This window comes from Scyliorhinus torazame, chromosome 31 (assembly GCF_047496885.1).
Source record: "Scyliorhinus torazame isolate Kashiwa2021f chromosome 31, sScyTor2.1, whole genome shotgun sequence".
Classification (NCBI taxonomy): Eukaryota; Metazoa; Chordata; class Chondrichthyes; order Carcharhiniformes; family Scyliorhinidae; genus Scyliorhinus; species Scyliorhinus torazame.
Window position 1 is genome coordinate 8,583,229 of NC_092737.1, and position 24,826 is coordinate 8,608,054.

At 52.4% G+C, this 24,826-nt stretch overlaps 2 protein-coding genes across 2 annotated transcripts in view; one reads left to right on the plus strand and one right to left on the minus strand.

Moving 5' to 3' along the window:
- The window catches only part of acap1 (ArfGAP with coiled-coil, ankyrin repeat and PH domains 1), a 149,688-nt gene extending 134,137 nt beyond the window's left edge, over positions 1-15,551 (minus strand). Inside the window, exon 1 of the mRNA XM_072493272.1 lies at positions 15,420-15,551. Within this exon, the coding sequence (XP_072349373.1) occupies positions 15,420-15,472 (53 nt within the window). The 5' untranslated portion in view covers positions 15,473-15,551. The remainder of the gene's footprint in view (positions 1-15,419) is intronic.
- A 5,584-nt stretch (positions 15,552-21,135) lies between these two features.
- Positions 21,136-24,291, plus strand: LOC140404559 (zona pellucida sperm-binding protein 3-like). Its single transcript, XM_072493163.1, has 6 exons — positions 21,136-21,420; positions 21,632-21,747; positions 21,824-21,928; positions 22,036-22,213; positions 23,187-23,304; positions 24,229-24,291. Exons 3-6 carry the CDS (start codon positions 21,922-21,924, stop codon positions 24,289-24,291), a joined length of 366 nt encoding a protein of 121 aa, XP_072349264.1. The 5' UTR covers positions 21,136-21,420; positions 21,632-21,747; positions 21,824-21,921.
- The last annotated feature ends 535 nt before the right edge of the window (positions 24,292-24,826 follow it).

The following is a 24,826-nucleotide window of genomic DNA, read 5'->3' on the forward strand; positions in this document are numbered from 1 at the left end:
AGAGGGAGCTTTACTCTGTATCTAACCCATGCTGTATCTGTCCTGGGAGTGTTTGATGAGGACAGTGTAGAGAGAGCTTTACTCTGTATCTAACCCCGTGCTGTACCTGTCCTGGGAGTGTTTGATGAGGACAGTGTAGAGGGAGCTTTACTCTGTATCTAACCCCGTGCTGTACCTGTCCTGGGAGTGTTTGATGAGGACAGTGTAGAGGGAGCTTTACTCTGTATCTAACCCCGTGCTGTACCTGTCCTGGGAGTGTTTGATGGGGACAGTGTAGAGAGAGCTTTACTCTGTATCTAACCCCGTGCTGTACCTGTCCTAGGAGTGTTTGATGGTGACAGTGTAGAGGGAGCTTTACTCTGTATCTAACCCCGTGCTGTAACTGTCCTGGGAGTGTTTGATGAGGACAGTGTAGAGGGAGCTTTACTCTGTATCTAACCCCGTGCTGTACCTGTCCTGGGAGTGTTTGATGGGGACAGTGTAAAGAGAGCTTTACTCTGTATCTAACCCCGTGCTGTGCCTGTCCTGGGAGTGTTTGATGGGGACAGTGTAGAGGGAGCTTTACTCTGTATCTAACCCCGTGCTGTGCCTGTCCTGTGAGTGTTTGATGGGGACAGTGTAGAGGGAGCTTTACTCTGTATCTAACCCCGTGCTTTACCAGTCCTGGGAGTGTTTGATGGGGACAGTGTAGAGGGAGCTTTACACTGTATCTTACCCCGTGCTGTCCCTGTCCGGGGAGTGTTTGATGGGGACAGTGTAGAGGGAGCTTTACTCTGTATCTAACCCCGTGCTGTACCTGTCATTGGAGTGTTTGATTGGGACAGTGTAGAGGGAGCTTTACTCTGTATCTAACCCCGTGCTGTACCTGTCCTGGGAGTGTTTGATGAGGACAGTGTAGAGGGAGCTTTACTCTGTATCTAACCCCATGCTGTATCTGTCCTGGGAGTGTTTGATGAGGACAGTGGAGAGGGAGCTTTAATCTATATCTAACCCCGTGCTGTCCCTGTCCGGGGAGTGTTTGATGGGGACAGTGTAGAGGGAACTTTACTCTGTATCTAACCCCGTGCTGTACCTGTCCTGGGAGTGTTTGATGAGGACCGAGTAGAGGGGCTAACTCCTTTTTAATCCTGTGATGCGAGTGCTTGTGATGTTTAACCCAGAGGTAAAAGTAAAATCAGAATTAACAGAAGCAGGCGTGGACCATTCGGCCCCTCCAGCCTGCCTTTCCAGTCAAGTAGCTCACGGCTGCTCTGACTGTGGGTTGTGCTGATCCTTGCTGCCTGACCCCATAACCCTCAATTCTCTCACTGATCACAACTCTCTGTAATTCAGCCTTAAACATGCTCAATGGCGCCTCCTTCCCCGCCCTCTGAGGTAGCCTATTCCACCGACTAACAACTCTCAGGGAGAAGAAATTCCTCATCTTAGTCTGAAATGGGAGGCCCAAAACTGGACCTTCGCCCGGCACCAGATATTCGGCGTGGGTGGCACGCCAGTCGACGTGCCCACCCCCGGCGACTCTCCGGCCCGCTGCTGGAATGCCTGTCCCGCCGGCGAGGATCAAACCACCTCTCTTCCCGGCGGGGGGGCGGGGGGGGAGATTCACGCTAGCCCCGGGGGGGCCGCGGGGCGGGGGGTGCCCCCACGGTGGCCTGGCCCGCGATGGGGGCCCACCGATCCGCGGGCGGGCCTGTGCCGTGGGGGCACTCTTTTACTACGCGTCGGCTGTGTAGGTCTCCACGATGGACTACCCCCCCCCCCGCGCATGCGTGGGGATGACGTCAGCAGCCGCTGACGCTCCCGCGCGTGCGTTGACTTCCGCCGCCTGGCGAGGTCCTTTCGGCCCCAACTGGCGTGGCGCCAAAGGCCTTTCCCACCAGCCGGCGGAGCGCAAACCACTCCGGCGCGGGCCTAGCCCCTCAAGGTCAGGGCTTGGCCCCTAAAGGTGCGGAGAAATCCCCACCTTTGGGGCGGCCCGACGCCGGAGTGGTTCCCGCCACTCCATCCCGCCAGGACCCCCCACCCCGCCGGGTACATAGAACATAGAACATAGAAAAATACAGCACAGAACAGGCCCTTCGGCCCACGATGTTGTGCCGAACCTTTGTCCGAGATTAATCATAGATTATCACAGAATTTACAGTGCAGAAGGAGGCCATTCGGCCCATTGAGTCTGCACCGGCTCTTGGAAAGAGCACCCCACCCAAAGTCAACACCTCCACCCAACACTAAGGGCAATTTTGGACACTAAGGGCAATTTATCACTGCCAATCCATCTAACCTGCACATCTTTGGACTGTGGGAGGAAACCGGAGCACCCGGAGGAAACCCACGCACACACGGGGAGGATGTGCAGACTCCGCACAGACAGTGACGCAAGCCGGGTGGTGGAGAATCCCGCCCCAGATCTGTCGGCAGTTCTCCAGCTGTGGTGCCCAGCTACAGAAGGACTCCTCCACTCCTATACTCCACCCCCAAACCTTGCACGGAAGGCCAACGTTTAATTTGCCTTCCTGATTAAGTTGTGCATCCGGATGTTACATCAGGACACCTAAATCCCTCTGTGCGGCAACATTCTGGTCTCTCTGTCCTTGTAAATAATATTCCGCATTTCTATTCTTCTCCCAAACTGGACAGCCTCAACCTCCCCCACGCTAGGCCCCATCGTTGCCCATTCACCTGACTCATCGATATCTCTTTGAAGGCGTTTTGCCTCCTTGCAATTTGCTTTCCTCCCAAACTTTGTATCATCTGTCCACAGTGCACTCTGCTCCTTCTCCAAGTCATTAATCTAGGCTGTAAATAGTGAAGCCCGGTATAATCCGATGTGGCCCACTCCATTACAATTTGACCGGATTGTCCCTACTCTCTGTTTCCTAACCCTCTATCATACTCTCACAACACCCCGCGCCAACACAGGGACCACGGGGAAACTTTCATCGATCTTCTCGTGCGACTCGTGGAGTATGAGCTTCCCGGGTAAGGGGGGGGGGAAAGGTTAACAGGAGGCCCAGATCGGGGCCTGGTGAGATACATCCTCCCAGTTAAGATTGTACTGGGAGAGAGACGCTGCGTTATGCAGTCCTTTGTCAGCACGGTGAGTTAGCACTGCTGCCTCACACCGCCAGGGACCCGGGTTCAATTCCGGCCTTGGGTGACTCTCTCTGTCGAGTTTGCACGTTCTCCCCGTGTGTGCGTGGGTTTCCTCCGGGTGCTCCCGTTTCCTCCCACAGTCCAAAGATCTGCAGGTTAGGTGGATTGGCAGTGATAAATTCTCCATTAGTGTCCAAACGGTTAGGTGGGGTTACGGGGACAGGATGGGGGAGTGACCTAGGTAGGGCGCTCTTTCAGAGGGTCGGTGCAGACTCGATGGGCTGAATGGTCTCCTTCTGCACTGCAGGGATTCTATGATTGTAAATACTGGTAAATAAATATATTTTATGTTCACAGTCAGCTCCTCTGCATCATTATACATTCAAATAAATTACCCTTGCCACCATGAGCTCCCATCTTGGATCTCTCACCCTTAATGAGGCAATTACTGAATGCCGTTGGGAAATCTGACTACATCTACAGGTTCTCCTCTATGCTTCTTACATCCACAAAGAATTCTAATAAATTTGTCGATCACCATTTTCCATTCATAAGAACATACGAAATAGGGGCAGGAGAGAGGCCATCCAGTCCCTGGAACCTGCTCCACCATTCAATAAGACCATGGCTAATCCATTTGTGTCGAGTTCCACATTCCCCATCCAACCCCCGATAGCATTTGATTCCCCCGCCCAATAGGAATCTGTCTACCCCCACCTTAAAAATATTCAGTGACCCCCCCTCCTCCCGGCCTCCACCGCATTCCGAGGCAGCGAGTCCCAAAGTCGGGCATCCCTCGGACATCTCGGTCCTCAAACGTGACCCCGACGCGGCATTCGCTGGTGGACGGAATCTCTGCCCGCGCCACCGTCCATGGGGAACCTGTGGGCAGTGGCGCATCGTCGGAGGGGCCAGAGACACCCGTAGCCAGCGAATGGCAGAGGAATTCCAGCCATGGTAGCTTGGGCGGGATTCTCCCAGCCCAGGGCCAGGCCGGAGAATCCCCGCGACCGGGCCAGGCCGCCCCGACACCGGCAGGCGATTCTCCGTGGAGCGGATAATCTGCGGCATTGGCTCCGGCGCGTTTGGCGCGTCGCCAGTCGCGGGCCGCTGAATGCGGCCAGAACCGGGGCCAGAATCGGTACTCCCAGCGGCCTGTTCACGACGTCGTGAAACGCGATGGCTTTTCCGACAGCGCGAACACTCTGCCACCGAATGGGAGAATCCCGCCCCTTGTCTTTGGTCTCCTTCTTTTCTATAGAGAGGTGCGGTTTCCCGCTTGGAACCTTCCCGGAAATCGAGAGAATTTTGGAAGATTGCAACCAATGCATCCACCATCTCTGCCGTCACCTCTTTAAGATGCAGGACGTCAGGTCCAGGGGACTTGTCGGCTTTTAGTCCCACGAGTTGTCCCGGTTCGGTTTCTCTTGTCATCCTGATCGTTTTAAGGTCCCCTCCTTTCTGCATCTTTATTCTCTACTATCCCCGGGATTGCTTTCTGTGACTCCCAAGGGAGAAGACAAAATACTGTTCAAAACACGGACAGTAAAATATTGGCAACAGAAAATAAAACAATGAAAGTGATTTGGAGAATTAGAGAGAGAGACGAGCCTCCGCTCAATGTCAAACTCTGACACCTCTTCGCAGGATGTGATGAATGCCAATTGTAATTAGGACAAAATTAGCATTCGAAAACGGAAACCACACATCAAGCTTTGCCGACAGGAAATTAAATTAACTGTGACTGCCTTAGTCTCAGTGTTCAGATCACTCTGACCGTGTCTGGGCCTGTGAATGTCATCCACTGCTTTGGCTCAGTGTCTGCCCATGGAGCTGAGGCCCAAGGGTGAGCTAGGCCTCTGGTTCTACCCCATTTCAGTGCTGCCTTTCCTGACCCCGGCCTAGGCACAACCCAGGGGTTCCCGGCCCCTGTGATTGCTCCCGGCAAACGGTGCAAACTGCCAATAACTCAAAGCAACTGACTGAATCACGGCCTACTCAGTAACCTCCCACTCTCTACAAGCGAGGCTGGGCCCTTCTCCAGCCATGTGGAGGGAGTTGGGCCCTAAGTTCATCCTGTGGGATTGGGCTTTTCCTTTGGCGTTCCTGGGTGGGAATGGTCCCTTCCATGACCCTGTGGAACAGTGGGGTGGGGTGGTGGATGAGGGGGGTGGGCAACCCCAGTACAGGCAACCTGCCACCTGGACACCTCGGCAATGCAAGCCTGACACCTTGGCAGTGCCACCATGCCAGGGTACCTGGGTGGCAGTACCAAGGTGCCGGGCTGGAAGTGGGAGTGCCAGGATATCACCTGACAGCTTGGGCCCAGCCATCAGGGGGGCCTCCATTGGCCTGGGGAGGCCTCCATAGCCTCTGCCCCCAGGGGCTGCTAGGCCTCGTCCACGTTTGTGTGGGCCAGCGCTAAATGGCGAGGTCTCCCCTGGCGCAGGCATACGCTCCCTGGTCTTGGGAGACTCTGGCGCTGATATATTTCAGTGACGCTAACGGCTCACTCTCATATACAAATCTGGACCCTCCCCAGTGAGGGCAAGGTCCTGATCTCGCGAGGCCCTCCGAGCATCGCAAATCCCGCCAGAGGCCTCTCATGAGATTTAACGGCCTTGACCCGTCACCAAGTCGGGCATGGCGAGGCAGTGCGATCGCGCCCAATAGGATAATGTGATATTCCAATCCCAATTCCCTTCCCCATCCTCATGGTTCACTCGACAGACTTGTTTCTGTTTCCATAGCGAGCGATTCCCAGAACAGGTGGCCGGTCTGATGAGGGGCTCCACTCCACATCAAACATGGCTGACTAGGACTCTGTTCCGCTCTCTCCACCAGCCATTGGCGAGTTTGCAGTTTGATCCTCAGCCTGTTTGACCGCGTTACGGACACACCTTCCTTGCCCACCGGGTCCTGGGGCGGGACTCGAACCCGGAGCTTCAGGTTCAGAGAGAGCTGCTACCCACCGTGCCACAAGGCCTCCCATGTGGTTTGGTCGCGGGATCAATATTGTCTCAGGACCATGGACTTTTCATTCTAAAGGTGACGCACATAACAGGGCAGAGCACCCTCAGTACTGCATTGGGAATGTCAGCCTGGATTGTGTGGCCAAGTGCCTGAGCAGAACTTGACCCATAGAATCCCTACAGTGCAGAAGGAGGCCATTCAGCCCATCGAGTCTGCTCCGACCCTCTGATAAGGCCCACTTCCCTGCCCTATCCCCCTAACCTGACTTACAAAACTTTGGACACTAATGGACAATACAGCACGGTCAATCCACCCTAACCTGCACATTTTGGGGACTGTGGGAGTTAATCGGAGCATCCGGAGGAAACCCACGCAGCCACGGGGAGAAAGTGAAAACTCCACACAGCCAGACAGTCACCCGAGGCCAGAATCGAACCCGGGTCCGTGGTGCTGTGAGGCAGCAGTGCTAAACACTCTGCCTGCCCTGCCCCCATCATTTTGGAAAAGGAATGGAAAATGGACAACTGTTTCACAGCGGAGAGCATTCACTGCAGCTGCATCAGTGGAAACCAAGGTCTGACTCCCACTGATTCTGTCAAAGTGCATAAAGGCCGCCTGTGGTTTTTCTGCTGAAGCATTTTCGTGCAGCGAGCAACATCCTGTCACTGGTCGAAATGAAGTCAACACTGCAGCTCCCGGCCACGCTCGGTTGGGTGCAGAGTCACCACAGAGTACAATCGGCACACAGTCCTCCACGGCAGAGTTTAAGCAAGGCCAAAGGCTCACAGGCCAAAGTCCCGCCATCTCAGTTTTTGCCGATTCTAATGCCTTCCCTCCCTCTCCCCTCCACCAGCTATTCAGTGCTCCTGTGGGGGTCCCACGCTGCACGCTTACTGCCCATCTCCCCAAGTGGCCATTGGGCAGTAATGCCCCCTTGGCCATGATAAATTGCCCTTAGTGTCCAAAATTGCCCTCAGTGTTGGGTGGGGTTACTGGGTTATGGGGATGGGGTGGAGGTGTTGACCTTGGGTAGGGTGCTCTTTCCAAGAGCCAGTGCAGACTCGATGGGCCGAATGGCCTCCTTCTGCGCTGTAAATTCTATGATGATCTAAGATGGGCGTGGGTCAACCAAATAGCGAGTTATTCGACTGGACTGTGAATCACAAACCAAGGCCAAATCTCTTCTCCCCACACTGCTGCCCTTTAGCGAGGCTGGTTAAACGGTGAAACGGGAAGCCTGGTATTCCACCCCCCACCCCTTTCTCCGTGAGAGCCTTCCTATGTCTGATGTACCTCAGCAATGCTCATGGAGCAGGGACGGAATCTGGGGCCTCCCAGTCTGCTCCCCAGAAATATCCCGGTGCCTCCAGAATTTAATGTTTCATCTCCTGCCAGAAAAAAATGGGGGATAAAATCATGAGGGCCACTAGAGAAACACTCTCCCTCCATCACCTGGGCCATTCACTTGTTGGTTACAGAAAGGGCTCGGGTTTGGGTGGGGTGGGGGGGAATGTGGTTTGTCTTACGGCCATCGACATCAAGGAGAATCTGAACATTTTTCGATTGGCTATGGGGGGGAGCGTGACGATGAATATCAGGCGACCAAAAGCGGGAGGGTCGGGAGGGGGGGTGGTGAGGCAGGTTGATTAGGTCTCTGATGCACAATCAATTACTCGTGAGACAAGGAGAGTCATACTAATCGGCTTTAATCAGCTAGAACTGTACCCAGCAGCTCCGATACAGAAAGTGAAGGCTGCTGGGACGGCATGGGTTCTTATACCCCGCCTCTCAAGGCGGAGCTACGTACGTTGGCCAATGGTAGACTCCTAGGTCTGGCCAATGGGCATCCACCTCTCAGGTACTGCAATACCTGGTATTACCACAGTCTCCACAGAGCTGGTATCCTAGTTACTTAAGGTGCAAAAGTAAGTCACCCGGACTTTTGGGGTCACAGTCCGTGCCTGCTCGAGGCGGGTAAATCACAATATTTACCGAACCACTTCACCCTGATTGGTTTCGGCACAGATTTCGGGGTCCCCAGCACCGACCTCCACTTCTCAACACTGCTGACAAGCCGTGCACAGCAGGAGGGGCCAGCAGCGTTGTTACACACCCACTGGCTACTGGTGACCACCAGGGGCACATCCAGGCTCACGGAGGCAGTCCTGGAGGTCTTAGTGGTGCAGGTGGGCAGGAGGAGGTACGTTCCAGTGCCACAGCAGTCAGGTAGTTTTTTTAGGGACCACCCCTGCAAAGGGAGGGGGTACAGGTGCCCTGCAAGGTCATCTTCTGGCATCGGAAGCCACGCGCCGGGTGTCAAAAGGAGCTTAATGACCCCTCGCAGGTCGTGAGGGTCAGTGAATGCAACTTGGACTGATATCTGCTACCCACCACAACCCCAACCTTTCGCACCGTTCCCTGTCAGCTGTACTCAGGATTCCCACCAAAACATCCAAATTCCCATCCCCATCCTCTCCCAGCTCGGCCTGCTCTTGGGAATGAGGGGAAAGATGCTGTTTGGTGCATCCCGGACGCTTCCCCCTCCGCCCCGCCCATCGCCTGTCACAATAACATTCCTTCTTTGGAGTCTTCACTGCAGCCAACCAGGGAACTATACAGTTATTACATAACCGAGTTCAGGAGGCCCATCACTGTGACCCGGCACAGCACTACCTCGACATTAAAAAGTAGAATAGAACTGGGATTCGTACATCACACATCACTGGGTTCCTGTGGGCTACAGGTTGGGATGGACACAGGGCTATGGGGAGAGAGTGGGGCTGTGGGATTAGTTTGGGGATTGATACAGGGCTATGGGGAGAGAGTGGGGCTGTGGGACTAATTTGGGCATTGATACAGGGCTATGGGGAGAGAGTGGGGCTGTGGGACTAATTTGGGCATTGATACAGGGCTATGGGGAGAGAGTGGGGCTGTGGGACTAATTTGGGCATTGATACAGGGCTATGGGGAGAGAGCGGGGCTGTGGGACTAGTTTGGGGATTGATACAGGGCTATGGGGAGAGAGTGGGGCTGTGGGATTAGTTTGGGATTGATACAGGGCTATGGGGAGAGAGCGAGGCAGTGGGATTAGGTTGCGGATGGGCACAGGGCTATGGGGAGAGCGGGGCAGTGGGATTAGTTTGGGGATTGATACAGGGCTATGGGGAGAGCGGGGCAGTGGGATTAGTTTGGGATTGATACAGGGCTATGGGGAGAGAGCGGGGCTGTGGGATTAGTTTGGGGATTGATACAGGGCTATGGGGAGAGAGTGGGGCAGTGGGATTAGTTTGGGCATTGATACAGGGCTATGGGGAGAGAGTGGGGCAGTGGGATTAGTTTGGGATTGATACAGGACTATGGGGAGAGAGTGAGGCAGTGGGATTAGTTTGGGATTGATACAGGGCTTTGGGGAGAGAGTGCGGCTGTGGGATTAGTTTGGAATTGATACAGGGCTATGGCGAGAGAGCGGGGCTGTGGGATTAGTTTGGGGATTGGTAGAGGGCTATGGGGAGTGAGCGGGGCTGTGGGATTAGTTTGGAATTGATGCAGGGCTATGGGGAGAGAGCGGGGCAGTGGGGTTAGTTTGGGGATTGATACAGGGTTGTGGGGAGAGAGTGGGGCTGTGGGATTAGTTTGTAATTGAAACAGGGCTATGGGGAGAGAGGGGGGCAGCGGGATTAGTTTGGAATTGATACAGGGCTATGGAGAGAGAGGGGGGCAGCGGGATTAGTTTGGAATTGATACAGGGCTATGGGGAGAGAGGGGGGCAGTGGGATTAGTTTGGGATCGATACAGGGCTATGGAGAGAGAGTGGGGCTGTGGGATTAGTTTGGGATTGATACAGGGCTATGGGGAGAGAGTGGGGCTGTGGGATTAGTTTGGGATTGATACAGGGCTGTGGGGAGAGAGCGGGGCTGTGGGATTAGTTTGGGGATTGATAGAGGGCTATGGGGAGAGAGCGGGGCAGTGGGGTTAGTTTGGGGATTGATACAGGGCTATGGCGAGAGAGCGGGGCTGTGGGATTAGTTTGGGGATTGATAGAGGGCTATGGGGAGAGAGCGGGGCTGTGGGATTAGTTTGGAATTGATTCAGGGCTATGGGGAGAGAGGGGGGCAGTGGGAATAGTTTGGAATTGATACAGGGCTATGGGGAGAGAGGGGGGCAGTGGGATTAATTTGGGATCGATACAGGGCTATGGGGAGAGAGTAGGGCTGTGGGATTAGTTTGGAATTGATACAGGGCTATGGGGAGAGAGGGGGCAGTGGGATTAGATTGGGATCGATACAGGGCTATGGGGAGAGAGTGGGGCAGTGGGATTAGTTTGGGGATCGATACAGGGCAATGAGATTAGTTTGGGATTTGATACAGGGCTATGGGGAGAGAGCGGGGCTGTGGGATTAGTTTGGGATTGATACAGGGCTATGGGGAGAGAGTGGGGCATTGGGATTAGTTTGGGGATCGATACAGGGCAATGGGATTAGTTTGGGGATTGATACAGGGCTGTGGGGAGAGAGTGGGGCAGTGGGATTAGTTTGGGGATCGACACAGCTATGGCGAGAGAGTGGGGCTGTGGGATTAGTTTGGGATTGACACAGGGCTATGGGGAGAGGGCGGGGCAGTGGGATTAGTTTGGGGATTGATACAGGGCTGTGGGGAGAGAGCGGGGCAGTGGGATTAGTTTGGGGATTGATACAGGGCTGTGGGGAGAGAGTGGGGCAGTGGGATTAGTTTGGGATTGATACAGGGCTATGGGGAGAGCGGGGCAGTGGGATTAGTTTCGGGATTGATACAGGGCTATGGGGAGAGAGTGGGGCTGTGGGATTAGCTTGAGATTGATACAGGGCTATGGGGAGAGAGTGGGGCAGTGGGATTAGTTTGGGATTGATACAGGGCTATGGGGAGAGAGCGGGGCAGTGGGATTAGTTGGGGATCGATACAGGGCTATGGGGAGAGCGGGGCAGTGGGATTAGTTTGGGGATTGATACAGGGCTATGGGGAGAGAGTGGGGCAGTGGGATTAGTTTGGGATTGATACAGGGCTATGGGGAGAGCGGGGCAGTGGGATTAGTTTGGGGATTGATACAGGGCTATGGGGAGAGAGTGGGGCAGTGGGATTAGTTTGGAATTGATACAGGGCTATGGGGAGAGAGTGGGGCAGTGGGATTAGTTTGGGGATTGATACAGGGCTATGGGGAGAGCGGGGCAGTGGGATTAGTTTGGGGATTGATACAGGGCTATGGGGAGAGAGTGGGGCAGTGGGATTAGTTTGGGGATTGATACAGGGCTATGGGGAGAACGGGGCAGTGGGATTAGTTTGGGATTGATACAGGGCTATGGGGAGAGAGCGGGGCAGTGGGATTAGGTTGCGGGTTGGCACAGGGCTATGGGGAGAGCGGGGCAGTGGGGTTAGTTTGGGGATTGATACAGGGCTATGGGGAGAGAGCAGGACAGTGGGATTAGTTTGGGGATTGATACAGGGCTATGGGGAGAGAGTGGGGCAGTGGGATTAGTTTGAGATTAATACAGGGCAATGGGGAGAGCGGGGCAGTGGGATTAGTTTGTGGATTGATACAGGGCTATGGGGAGAGAGTGGGGCAGTGGGATTAGTTTGGGATTGTCACAGGGCTATGGGGAGAGAGTGGGGCAGTGGGATTAGTTTGGGATTGATACAGGGCTATGAGGAGAGAGTGGGGCTTTGGGATTAGTTTGGGATTGATACAGGGCTATGGGGAGAGAGTGGGGCAGTGGGATTAGTTTGGGATTGTCACAGGGCTATGTGGAGAGAGCGGGGCAGTGGGATTAGTTTGGGATTGATACAGGGCTCTGGGGAGAGAGTGGGGCTGTGGGATTAGTTTGGGGATTGATACAGGGCCATGTGGAGAGAGTGGGACAGTGGGATTAGTTTGGGGATTGATACAGGGCTATGAGGAGAGAGTGGGGCTGTGGGATTAGTTGGGGATTGATACAGGGCTATGGGGAGAGAGTGGGGCAGTGGGATTAGTTTGGGGATTGATACAGGGCTATGGGGAGAGAGTGGGGCAGTGGGATTAGTTTGGTATTGACACAGGGCTATGGGGAGAGAGCGGGGCAGAGGGATTAATTTGTGGCTTGATACAGGGCTATGGGGAGAGAGCGGGGCTATGGGATTAGTTTGGGGATTGATACAGGGCTGTTTGGAAAGAGTGGGGCTATGGGATTAGTTTGGGATGCGATGCAGGGCTATGGGATTAGTTTGGGATTTGATGCAGTGCTATGGGATTAGTTTGGGGATTGATACAGGGCTATGGGGAGAGAGTGGGATTAGTTTGGGGATTGATTCAGCCTATGGGGAGAGAGTGGGAGAGTAGGATTAGTTTTGGGATTGATTCAGCCTATGGGGAGAGAGTGGGAGAGTGGGGGGGGGGGGGGGGGGGGCAGGGGGTGGAGATGCTGATCGCCGGTGGACCCCCTCAAGTGCCTTTCTGTCCGGTCCCCAGAATCTGGTCCTCCAGTCTTTCCCCAAAGCCCCACATATCCTTTTCCCCTTCAACTATTTCAGTTAATATTGAATCTAATTCCTTCACTCAATAAATCCAAGCTCATCACAGCTCACTTAACAATCTTCCTCAATCACCTCTGTTAGCACAGCGGTTAGCACTGTTGCTTCAGAGCGCCAGAGTCCCGGGTTCAATTCCCGTCTTGGGTCACTGTCTGTGCGGAGTCTGCACGTTCTCCCCGTGTCTGCGTGGGTTTCCTCCGGGTGCTCCGGTTTCCTCCCACAAGTCCCGAAAGACGTGCTTGTTGGGTGAATTGGACATTCTGAATTCTCCCTCTGTGTGCCCGAACAGGCGCCGGAATGTGGCGACTAGGGGCTTTTCACATTGCAGTGTTAGTGTAAGCCTACTTGTGACAATAAAGATTATTATCTTCTTGAACCTGTGTCCTTCGATTAGGGACCATTTTGTCACCGGAAGTGTAATTTTAGAAAGGTTAGCGTAGCCTACTGACATATAAACATTCAGAGTATGAGCAAGAGGAGGGCATTCGGCCCATCGAGCCTGTTCTGCCATTCAATCCCAACATAGCTGATTGCAACTTCGACCCCACATTCCATCAGCCCCCAATGACCTTTCACCTCCCCTTGCTTCTACCGCCTTTTGGGCAGATTTCCGAGACTACACACGCCATTCACGTCCCAGCCTGGACTACCCTTGCTCAGCTCCTATCTTCGGTTTTTGGGTTGGAGTCCCAGGCTCTATTTATAGGACCCCCGCCCCCTGATCGGGCAAGCTCGTACTCCACAAGGCTCACAGGGAGGACAATCAACCCATCCCCCTAGGTCTCGTGTGGGCTAGAACAGTGACCATGCCCCGCTGTCTCCAACTGGGCAAGGGTTGTTGCAAGAGTATATGAGCTAGCTCACTCTGGGCGTCTGGGGAGGAACTGGGTGAGTCTGTGACTGCATTTTGCTGCTTTGGAAATAAACCTTGTCTGGGTCAGCTTCAGACACAGCCTCTCTCAACGTAAAGGTATTGGCATTAACGCTGCAAAATATTCCTGTGATCGATGCGTTTGTCCGGTCTTGCTTTCAATTCCTACCGAAAGGGGTTAACCAAATGCTGTTTACATTGGAGTAAATTCATTTGCCCACTGCTTTCCCAGCTGCTGGGAGACTTAAGTGAGAGACGAGGACACTGTGGGACACAGGGGAGGTGGTGGTGCAGTGGTATTGTCACTGGACTTGTAATCCAGTGTCAAGCTCTGGGGACACAGGTTCGAATCCCACCAGGGCAATTTCAATTCAATAAAAATCCGGAATTTAAAGCCTAATGATGACTATGAACCCATTGTCGATTGTTGTAAAAGCCCATCTGCTTCACTAATGTCCTTTCGGGATGGAAATCTGCCGTCCTTACCTGGTCTGGCCTACATGTGACTCTAGACCCACAGCAATGTGGTTGAAATGGCCTCGCAAGCCCCTCAGGTCGAGGGCAATTAGGGGTGGACAATAAACGCTGGCCCGGACAGTGAAAACCGCAGTGTGCGGCTGACTATGACTCAGAGATCCTGCCACAGAGATGGTGCCACCTCCAGCTGAGATACAGGTGGGTTCTTACCTGAGAGGTGGCCCCATGGCAGTGCAGTGTTCCCCCTGCGAGCACTCAAATCTCTGGAGTGGGCCTTGAACACAGAACCTTCTGGATCAGAGGCCAGAGGATGACCCCCCCCCCCCCCGGGCCACGGTTGACAGGAGCTGAGAGAGCGAGCGAGGGAGCCGAGGGGGACCCCGAGGAAACACGAGGGAATGTAGAAGCTGGGTGATTTGAAGTTAAAGAGTTCAGAGCTGTCTCCAGGAAGACTGACCAAATGTGGGAGGAGGGAAAAAAGGAAACAAACTTGCATTTTCATAGCGCCTTTCACAACTTTGAAATATCTGAAAGTCCGTCAGAGTAAACAAAGCAATTTTGAAATGGATAAACATTGAGAACTGAAACAGGAAATGTGACAGCAGACTTTACGCAAGGCTCTGCAAACGGTGGTGTGATAATAAATGATCAATTTTTCAGTGTTGGTTGAGGGATAATGGGGGGGGGGGGGGGGGGGGGGGAAGAGGGGGAAGGACACCCCTTTTCTCCTCATCTTTTCTTCCACCCTATCACTTAAAGCAAGTCCGCTCCCACCTCTCTCAGGTGGATTTAACAGCTCATCTCGCTTCCGATGATGCAACAGGCAAGAGGGGAGTAGGCCCGAGTGAATGCGCTTTGTGCGGGAGGGCGGACAAGCTCTTGACCGACAACACCATCCCTCTCAGGCTCGCTAATCACAACTTAGGCCGATTCGGCGCTGCCCGCATCGCGCCCGCCGCAACGAAACCAAGGCCACGTCAAGTTCAAGGTGACGAGGCGAGGAGGCCGGGGTTTGTGTTCACGGGTCACGTCATGGCAAACACCATCCTGCATCCCCAACGCAGGGCAGCAACTTGATTTCGTTAAAGCCTCACGTTCGGGTTCAAAGAGCTGGCAGGGCGCAATGGGGCGAATGGCCTCCTTCTGTGCGGTTTAGTTCTGCGAGGTCAGAGGATACATGCTGAAGATATTCTTGCCTCCCTTTCCCGATTGGTGGCTGCAAATGTAAAGCAGGTTTTCGCCGCGGGGCTGCCCTTACGGGTTTGTAAAACAGACACATCCGAAATACCTGGCTTCAAATTTTTAAAATAATTTGGGAGTGGGGGAGGGGACAGAAACAATTTTAAAAGCTGCACTTTGTGGACAGAGAATGCCGGAACAGAGGTCAGTGAAGGCGAGCGAGGGTGTGACACGCATCTCCCGAGCTGTCAGCTTGCTAACCACAGGTTTGAATGCCACTCGATCCTACCTGAACTTTAATGAGTCCTTCAGGCACTCCTCGAAGTCCACCGAGATGGTCATCCTGGCCAGACACAGCAAGGACAGAGGAGGTATGGTGGAGGGTTAATGTCCTGAATGGTACATCTTCTCCGAGAGAGGCTGTCGAGGCGGTTGATCAATTTCTTACAAGAGGAAGGGTAGAGTAGGCGGAGCTGGGCGGCTGACCACATCCTCCAAATATGGAATCAATTCAAACAACTTACCAAAAAAAATCCAGATATAGCAAAGAGACTGCCATCTACTGAACTCACCTTGGAAAGCCGTCCGTCACTCAGCCCAGTCACTCAATACCCTTCCCTGAACTCATCAAAATGAAAGACCACCCCCAGGACAGGTACAGCACGGGGTTAGATACAGAGTAAAGCTCCCTCTACACTGTCCCCATCAAACACCCCCAGGACAGGTACAGCACGGGGTTAGATACAGAGTAAAGCTCCCTCTACACTGTCCCCATCAAACACTCCCAGGACAGGTACAGCACGGGGTTAGATACAGAGTAAAGCTCCCTCTACACTGTCCCCATCAAACACTCCCAGGACAGGTACAGCACGGGGTTAGATACAGAGTAAAGCTCCCTCTACACCGTCCCCATCAAACACTCCCAGGACAGGTACAGCACGGGGTTAGGTACAGAGTAAAGCTCCCTCTACACTGTCCCCATCAAACACTCCCAGGACAGGTACAGCACAGGGTTAGATACAGAGTAAAGCTCTCTCTACACTGTCCCCATCAAACACTCCCAGGACAGGTACAGCACAGGGTTAGATACAGAGTAAATCTCTCTCTACACTGTCCCCATCAAACACTCCCGGGACAGGTACAGCACAGGGTTAGGTACAGAGTAAAGCTCCCTCTACACCGTCCCCATCAAACACTCCCGGGACAGGTACAGCACGGGGTTAGATACAGAGTAAACCTCCCTCTACACTGTCCCATCAAACACTCCCAGGACAGGTACAGAACGGTGTTAGATACAGAGTAAAGCTCCCTCTACACTGCCCCCATCAAACACTCCAAGGACAGGTACAGCACGGGGTTAGATACAGAGTAAAGCTCCCTCTACAGTGTCCCCATCAAACATTCCCAGGACAGGTACAGCACGGGGTTAGATACAGAGTAAAGCTGCCTCTACACTGTCCCCATCAAACACTCCCAGGACAGGTACAGCACAGGGTTAGGTACAGAGTAAAGCTCCCTATACACTGTCCCCATCAAACACTCCCGGGACAGGTACAGCACGGGGTTAGATACAGAGTAAAGCTCCCTCTACACTGTCCCCATCAAACACTCCCAGGACAGGTACAGCACGGGGTTAGATACAGAGTAAACCTCCCTCTACACTGTCCCCATCAAACACTCCCAGGACAGGTACAGCACGGGGTTAGATACAGAGTAAAGCTCCCTCTGCACTGTCCCCATCAAACACTCCCAGGACAGGTACAGCACGGGGTTAGATACAGAGTAAAGCTCCCTGTGCACTGTCCCCATCAAACACTCCCAGGGCAGGTACAGCACGGGGTTAGATATAGAGTAAAGCTCCCTCTACACTGTCCCCATCAAACACTCCCAGGACAGGTACAGCACAGGGTTAGATACAGAGTAAAGCTCCCTCTACACCGTCCCCATCAAACACTCCCAGGACAGGTACAGCACGGGGTTAGATACAGAGTAAAGCTCCCTCTACACCGTCCCCATCAAACACTCCCAGGACAGGTACAGCACGCGGTTAGATACAGAGTAAAGCTCCCTCTACACTGTCCCCACCAAACACTCCCAGGACAGGGGCAGCACGGGGTTAGATACAGAGTAAATCTCCCTCTACACTGTCCCCATCAAACACTCCCAGGACTCCTGGACATTAGAAATAATCACTGCCCCAGCCGCCACCATCTTCACATCTGAAGAGAGAAATGGAATGTGAGAGGAATAAAATGGACAACTGTGTTCACAAGAGGAAGAACTTCCATGGAGTGGACAAGTTACCCAGAAGGTCAGCAAGATGACAGGGAGAGGGGGGTCTCTGATACCTATCGTCTGCCGAATTCAGGAGAGAACATGGAGAACTTGCACCTAAACATCCTCCAGGAGAACGGAGAACATGGCCGAAGTGACTCGTGAACCCTCCACAATGGTTACCTCTGAGAACCAGTGATGACGGTGGAGACTTCGTGAAGGGGAGATGTAAGATAATGTAAATGATGTATTTCATTAGAGTCAGCTGGAGCAGGGGTGGTATAGCTGGAGGGGGGTATAGCTCGGGGGGAGGGGTGGGGTGTAGCTGGAGGGGGGTGTAGCTGGAGGGATTGGGGAAATGTAGCTGGGGAGGGAATGTAGCTGAGGGGGTGAAGTGTAGGTGGAGGGGGTGATGGGGGGGGGGGCGGGATGTGGGGGGGAATGGAGCTGGAGGGTGGGGAGGGAGTGTAGCTGGGGGAATGCAGCTGGAGGGGGGATGAGTGTGGGGGCGGGGGTGGCGTTGTGGGGGAGGTGGGATGTGTAGCTTGAGGGGGGGATGTAGTGTGAAGAGTTATTAAGTGGTCGGTCTACATCATCAGTGATGTATTTAGTGATGTGATTGGCTACAACACTGGCATCTACCCGGCAACGTGGAAAATTGCCCACGTCTGTTCTGTACACAAGAAACAGGACAAATCCAACCCAGCCAATTCCCGCCCTATCAGTCTACTCTCCATCATAAGAACATAAGAACTAGGAACAGGAGTAGGCCATCTGGCCCCTCGAGCCTGCTCCACCATTCAATGAGATCATGGCTGATCTTTGTGGACTCAGCTCCACTCTCCGGCCCGTACACCATATCCCCCATTCCCTTTATTCTTTGGAAAGGTATCTATCTTTTTCTTAAAAACGTTTAAAGAAGGAGCCTCAACTGCTTCACTGGGCAAGGAATTCCAGAGATTCACAACCCTTTGGGTGAAGAAGTTCCTCCTAAGCTCAGTCCTAAATCTACTTCCCCTTATTTTGAGGCTATGCCCCCTAGTTCTGCTTCCCCCGACCAGTGGAAACAACCTGCCCGCATCTATCCTATCTATTCCCTTCATAATTTTATATGTTTCAATAAGATCCCCCCGCATCCTTCTAAACTCCAATGAGTACATCATCAGCAAAGTGATGGAAGGAGTCTGCAACAGTGCTATCAAGCGGCACTTACTCAGCAATAACCTGCTCACGGACGCTCAGTTTGGGTTCCGCCAGGGTCACTCAGCTCCTGACCTCATTACAGCCTTGGTTCAAACATGGACAAAGAGCTGAATGCCAGAGGTGAGGTGAGAGTGACTGCCCTTTGACAGCGTTTGACCGAGTGTGGCATCAAGGAGCCCGAGCGAAACTGGAGTCAGTGGGAATCGGGGAAACTCTCCGCTGGTTGGAGTCATACCCGGCACAAAGGAAGGTGGTTGTGGTGGTTGGAGGTCAATCATCTCAGCTCCAGGACATCACTGCAGGAGTTCCTCAGGGTCGTGTCCTCGGCCCAACCATCTTCAGCTGCTTCATCAATGACCTCCCTTCCATCATAAGGTCAGAAGTGGGGATGTTTGCGGATGACTGCACAATGTTCATCACCATTCGCGACTCCTCAGATACTGAAGCAGTCCGTGTCCAAATGCAGCAAGACCCGGACACGATCCAGGCTCGGGCTGACAAGTGGCAAGTTACATTCGCCCCACACAAGTGCCAGGCAATGACCATCTCCTACAAGAGAGGATCTAACCATCGCCCCTAACATTCAATGGCATTGCCGTCGCTGAATCCCCCCACAATCAACACCCTGGGGGTTACCATTGATCAGAAACTGAACTGGACCCGGCCACATTAATACTGTGGCTACCAGGGCAGGTCAGAGGCTGGGAATCCTGCGGAGAGTAACTCACCTCCTGATGCCCCAAAGCTTGTCCACCATCCACAAGGCACAAGTCAGGAGTGCGATGGAATACTCCCCACTTACCTGGATGAGCGCAGCTCCAACAACACTCAAGAAGCTCGACACCATCCAGGACAAAGCAGCCCCGCTTGATTGCTCCCCCCTTCCACAAACATTCACTCCCTCCACCACCGACGCACAGTGACAGCCGTGTGGACCGTCTACAAGATGCACGGCAGCGACTCACCAAGGTTCCTGAGGCAGCACCTTCCAAACCCACGACCTCTACCATCTAGAAGGACAAGAGCAGCAGATACCTGGGAACCCCACCACCTGGAGGTTCCCCTCCGAGTCACTCACCACCCCGACTGGGAAATATATCTGCCGTTCCTTCACTGTCACTGGGCCAAACCCCTGGATCTCCCTCCCTAACAGCACAGTGGGTGTACCTACACGGGAAGGACTGCAGCGGGTTCAAGAAGGCGGCTCCCCACCACCTTCTCAAAGGCAACCAGGGATGGGCAATAAACTCTGGCCTGGCTAGCGACATCCACGTCCCTAAATGAATAAAAACAGAACATAACCAGACCAAAGATAAGCCTTATCCTGTACGCAGTGAGAAGGAATGTTTCATAAAAGTTAACGTTTACCAACAGCCTTGCCTCCAGTGACCTCTGCCGATTCTATGGAATGACATCCCAAGCTGAGGCCATGAATGACGATTACAGAATTAGACACTGCGCCCGCAGAGACATGATCCTGATGTTCGGCCAGCTAGAGCGGGTAGGAAGTGTTGTGTTATGTACTCTGGGTTAACACAGGCTGCAACTCAATGCAGCTTTGACCAAAAGATACTCCAGACTTTGAAGTAAGTTCACTGTGATTTATTGAACCATTAGCACAGTTCTCTATGAGTTCGACTCTCCTGCTAATCTTGCTCCAGTAACTCAGTCTAACTAACCAGTCTGCTCTAAGCCACGTGGTGGGTGTGATGCTTCTGATCTGCCCCTGTCCTACTCTCTAAGTGTCGCCTGTGGAAAGAGACAGAGCATGTGTGCCCTGTCCTGATATATGGATTGTGTAATGCCCCCTTGTGGTAGTGTCACATCTGGGTGTCTTGACTGCCCATTGGTCGTGTCCTATTCTATGTGTTCATTAGCTGTATGTCTGCATGTCATGACGTCTCTGGTGCTCCCTCTAGTGTTTACTTAGTCGTAGTGTATTTACATTAACCCCTTGTGTATTTACAGTGATGCATATCCCCACAGGAAGGATCTCCGGCTGGGTCTGTTCCTGGGGTGGCCATGGAAGCTGTTCCGGATGGAGCACACTCGATTGGGGGGGTTTGGCAGGTTTCGGGCTCTTCTCCTCCACCGTGGCCATGTCCACACCTGAGGGAGAGGAACCACTCTCTGCATTTGAGGCTTTCCAGAGCTCAGGGGCCTCCAGGTAGGCAACAGAGCAGGGAGGATGCAAGGAACAGAGTTACAACTCAAAAAGATTTTGAAGTTAGTTTTCTCATAATTCGGAACTTATTGTGGGGACTCTTTAATAACGGGGCCACACCATTGTTTAAGTTCTTAAATGTTCCGGTAATCATCCTAATGAAAGTGATTAGTGATCCAATCTGAGCTCGTGGACATGAACCATGAATGGTGGTGAGGCATGTGATTGGTGTTCGATTCCAATCGAATTCTCTGATTGGACAAGGTAATTGGGTTCTATTGGTTTATTGGAATATAATAGGCTGGATGATGGTTTGTTGGGAGTAGGGTGATCAATGATGTGGGCCTCAGGTCTGATGCTGGTCATTGGAGTGGTTTGCTCTGATCAGAGGAGGCACCTGAAGCATCTGCAGGTTGGATTGAAGGCCATGCCTGCCCCTATTGTTGGGACTGCCCCCTCTGTACAGGTTCTGTGTGGGGAGTGGACACTCCTGGTGATTGTTGGGCTGGATCTTTTTGGAACTGGACACCTCGTTCAGGCCTCTGAGCTGACCCTTGGACCTTCAGGATGTCCCTTCACTCAACTTGACACTTTGGCCAACACTGTGCTCTTTCACAGGGGCCTCTTGGAATGTGGCTCTGCTGAAATGGTAAAAATAGTGGGCCTGGGGTGACTTGGGGAACCTTCTTCCTGCCCTCTCCCTCCCTCTCCCTCTTCCTGCCCTCCCCCTCCCTCCCTCTTCCCCTCCTCTCTCTTGGGCCCTTCCCCCTCCTGTGGGGGAAATGACAGCGAGGACATCTTTCTCTATTTGTCACCCCACCTTTTTTTCAATTTATAGTTAACAGTGATTTATGTTTCAGGTAACCGAACATCACTTTCTTTACTCCACCCACCTATACTACACACCAAAGCAACCTGGGTCAGCCATTGTGAGAAACGCTATGACCATTGCCCACATTGAGTGCTCTTACCTCAGGTAATCTCATTCTCCTTTATCTTCCGGAGTCCAGTATGAATTTGGAAGTTGATAGTCTTTCACCTTCTTCTGTCAGGAAGGATAACATCCACATCCAGGCTGTCAGGCCCACCTGGGCCCCCCTTCAGCTCTCTGGTGACGAGAGGAAGGTTTTTGTCGTATTCCTTGCGCCAGATGAATGGTAAGGGGCCATGATGGATATTTAAGCTATGGCTGGAATTTAAATGGCTGCTGGTTAAGGAGTTTAAGGTGGAGTATTCTGGTTTTGTTTTTTTTTTGTATTCCAAGATAACTGGGATGCAGAGCGGGCCTCCAATCGCTACTACCTGGGAGAGTTCATTCACATTGAGGCCTCTGTTGTGAGCTCGAGCCATGTGCCACTGAGGGTTTATGTGGCTACGTGTGTGGCAACACTGACGCCAGACAAGGCCTCCACTCCCAGATACCCCCTCATTGACTTCCATGGGTGAGTGCTGCCTAGTTACACATGAATGTATGAAGGAGGAGGTGGCCACCAGGCCCCTTGAGCCCTGCTACCCCATTCAATATGATCACAGCTGATCCAATTGTAACCTCAAGCCAATGTTCCTGTTTACGCTGATAACCTTTCTCCTTCCTTCCCTTTTGTTAATCCAGAATCTATCGAGTTCTGCATTAGAAATATGCAAAGACTCTTGCTTGCACTGCCTTTTGAGGAAGAGAGTTTCAAATGCTCACAAGCCTCTGGCAAGAAATTCTCCTCGTGTCTCTCTTAAATGAGCGATCCCCTTGTTTTTAAACCGTGACCCCCCCCCAGTTCTAGATTCTCCCACAAGAGGAAGTATGCTCTCCGCATGGGTGGCATGGTAGCAGTGGTTAGCACTGTTGCTTCACAGCTCCAGGGTCCTGGGTTCGATTCCTGGCTTGGGTCACTGTCTGTGCGGAGTCTGCACATCCTCCCCGTGTGTGCGTGGGTTTCCTCCGGGTGCTCCCGTTTCCTGCCACAGTCCAAAGATGTGCAGGTTAGGTGGATTAGCAAAATACATTGCTCTTGGAGTCCAAAAAGGTGATGTGGGGGATAGGGTGGAGGCGTGGGCCTGAATAGGGTGCTCTTTGCAAGGGCTGGTGCGGAGTCTATGGGCTGAATGGCCTCCTTCTGCACTGTAAATTCTGTAAGACAACTTGCCCATTCCTGGTATTAGTCTAGTGAACCTTCTCTGAACTGTTTCTAACACATTTACATCCTTCCTTCAAATAAGGCGACCAATATTCCAGATGTGGTCAGTGCCCTGTGCAACTTAAACATTAACCTTCCCTATTTTTGTAATCCATTCCCCTCCCAATGAATGATAACTGCCATTAGCTTTCCTAATTACCCTCCTGTATCTGTGATTCTGGTCCGAAGAGAACTGGTCTTATTAGCAATTAGCGCACTGAACCATTCTGACCCCTTATTCCAGCTGCCTGGTGGATAGCAAAGCTGGGGACTCCCGATCGTCTCTGGTGTCTCCGAGAACTCAACCGGACAAACTCCGGATCAAACTCGATGCATTCAGATTCCCAAATGGCAGGAGCTTGGTAAGAGGTCACTTCAGCGAGTCCGAACACCGTCTGAGATTGTCAAATCCCTTCACCTCTTACCCCAGGAGAGCTATGTTGAGGAATTTTCTATTGAGTAAAATAAGAGGAGGAGGGGGGGGGCCTTATTTTTGGTGGAAGGGTGATGAGAATTTTGTCGGGTGCAGACCAGGTAAAGTCGGCAGATTAGTGAACCAGATGGGATTGTACGACCAGTTTGGGGGGGGGGGGGGGAAATAAAATGTAAATCGTTTATTGTCACGAGTAGGCTTCAAATGAAGTTACTGTGAAAAGCCCCCTAGTCGCCACATTCCGGCACCCGTTCGGGGAGGCTGGTACGGGAATTGAACCGTGCTGCTGGTCTGCTTTAAAAGTTGATAAAGGTCCCAAGTGTCATGATCTGAATTTAAAAAATCCTCAGTCCTTTAAACATAAGAGGAAACTGGCTGAAGCGGTCAGTCAGATTTATTTAAAAAAAAAAAAAAACCTCTGCTGGACTGCTTTGATTGACAGGCTATCTGTCATGGTCACCATTAGACTATTAATTCCAGATTTTTATTGAATTGAAACTTCACCATCTGCTGTGGTGGGATTTGAACCTAGGTTCCCAGACCTTGCCCTGGATTACTAGCCCAGTAACAATATCACTACGCCACTGATTTTCTCCCCCCCCCCCCCCCCCCCCCATATTTTGATTGTAGTTTCAAAAGGTAATTGAGGGGAAATAAATTTGCTGGGTTACAGGAATAGTAGGGAAATGGGACTGGCTGGATTGTTCTATGGATCCACAATGGCTGCTGTGCGGTATTGAGAAATATGGGCCGGAATTTGGCTGCTGAAATGGTTGCTCAATTCGGGAAGCATTTGGGCCCTCTGGCCCTCACACCAATTCCCATTTCTACCTCCGTTCTGTATCTGCTGCAGGCAGATCTCGGGAGCCATTTGGAGATGAAAAGATTTAATAAAGGATTCATGAAACCCATTTGAAGCTTTAAGCCCCCTCCCTCACACTGTTATTTAAAAGCAAACTTCTATTCATTAACCACATACAAGGCAAAATGTGAAACCACCTGCCCCCAATTTTGAAATGCTTTTGAAACACAGCCAAGCATTCATAAGAACCTTGGCTGTAACAGTGACCTTATTAAGAAATTATGACAAATTGAAACTGCAGGGACAGTTTTTTTTTCTAATATAACAGATGGCCTGTCAATCAAAGCAGTCCAGCAGTGGGATTTTTTTAATATAGTTTGACTGACACTTCAGCCTGTTTCCTTCAATGTTTAAAGGACTGAGGATTTTTTAAAATTCAGATGATGACCCTTGGGACCTTATCTGCCCTTCATGAGTGTTTATGTCTACACCATAGTGTAGTGACTCCCACACTATGGGTTAAAGCCCTTGGATCCTCAAAAACGAGGATTGATTGAACTCTGCACAAATGGTCTTTCTGAGTTTGGGTTTCCTGGCTGTTTTGCTGTTCCGCATCCTAATTCCCCAACCCCCCGACTACAAATGAGGG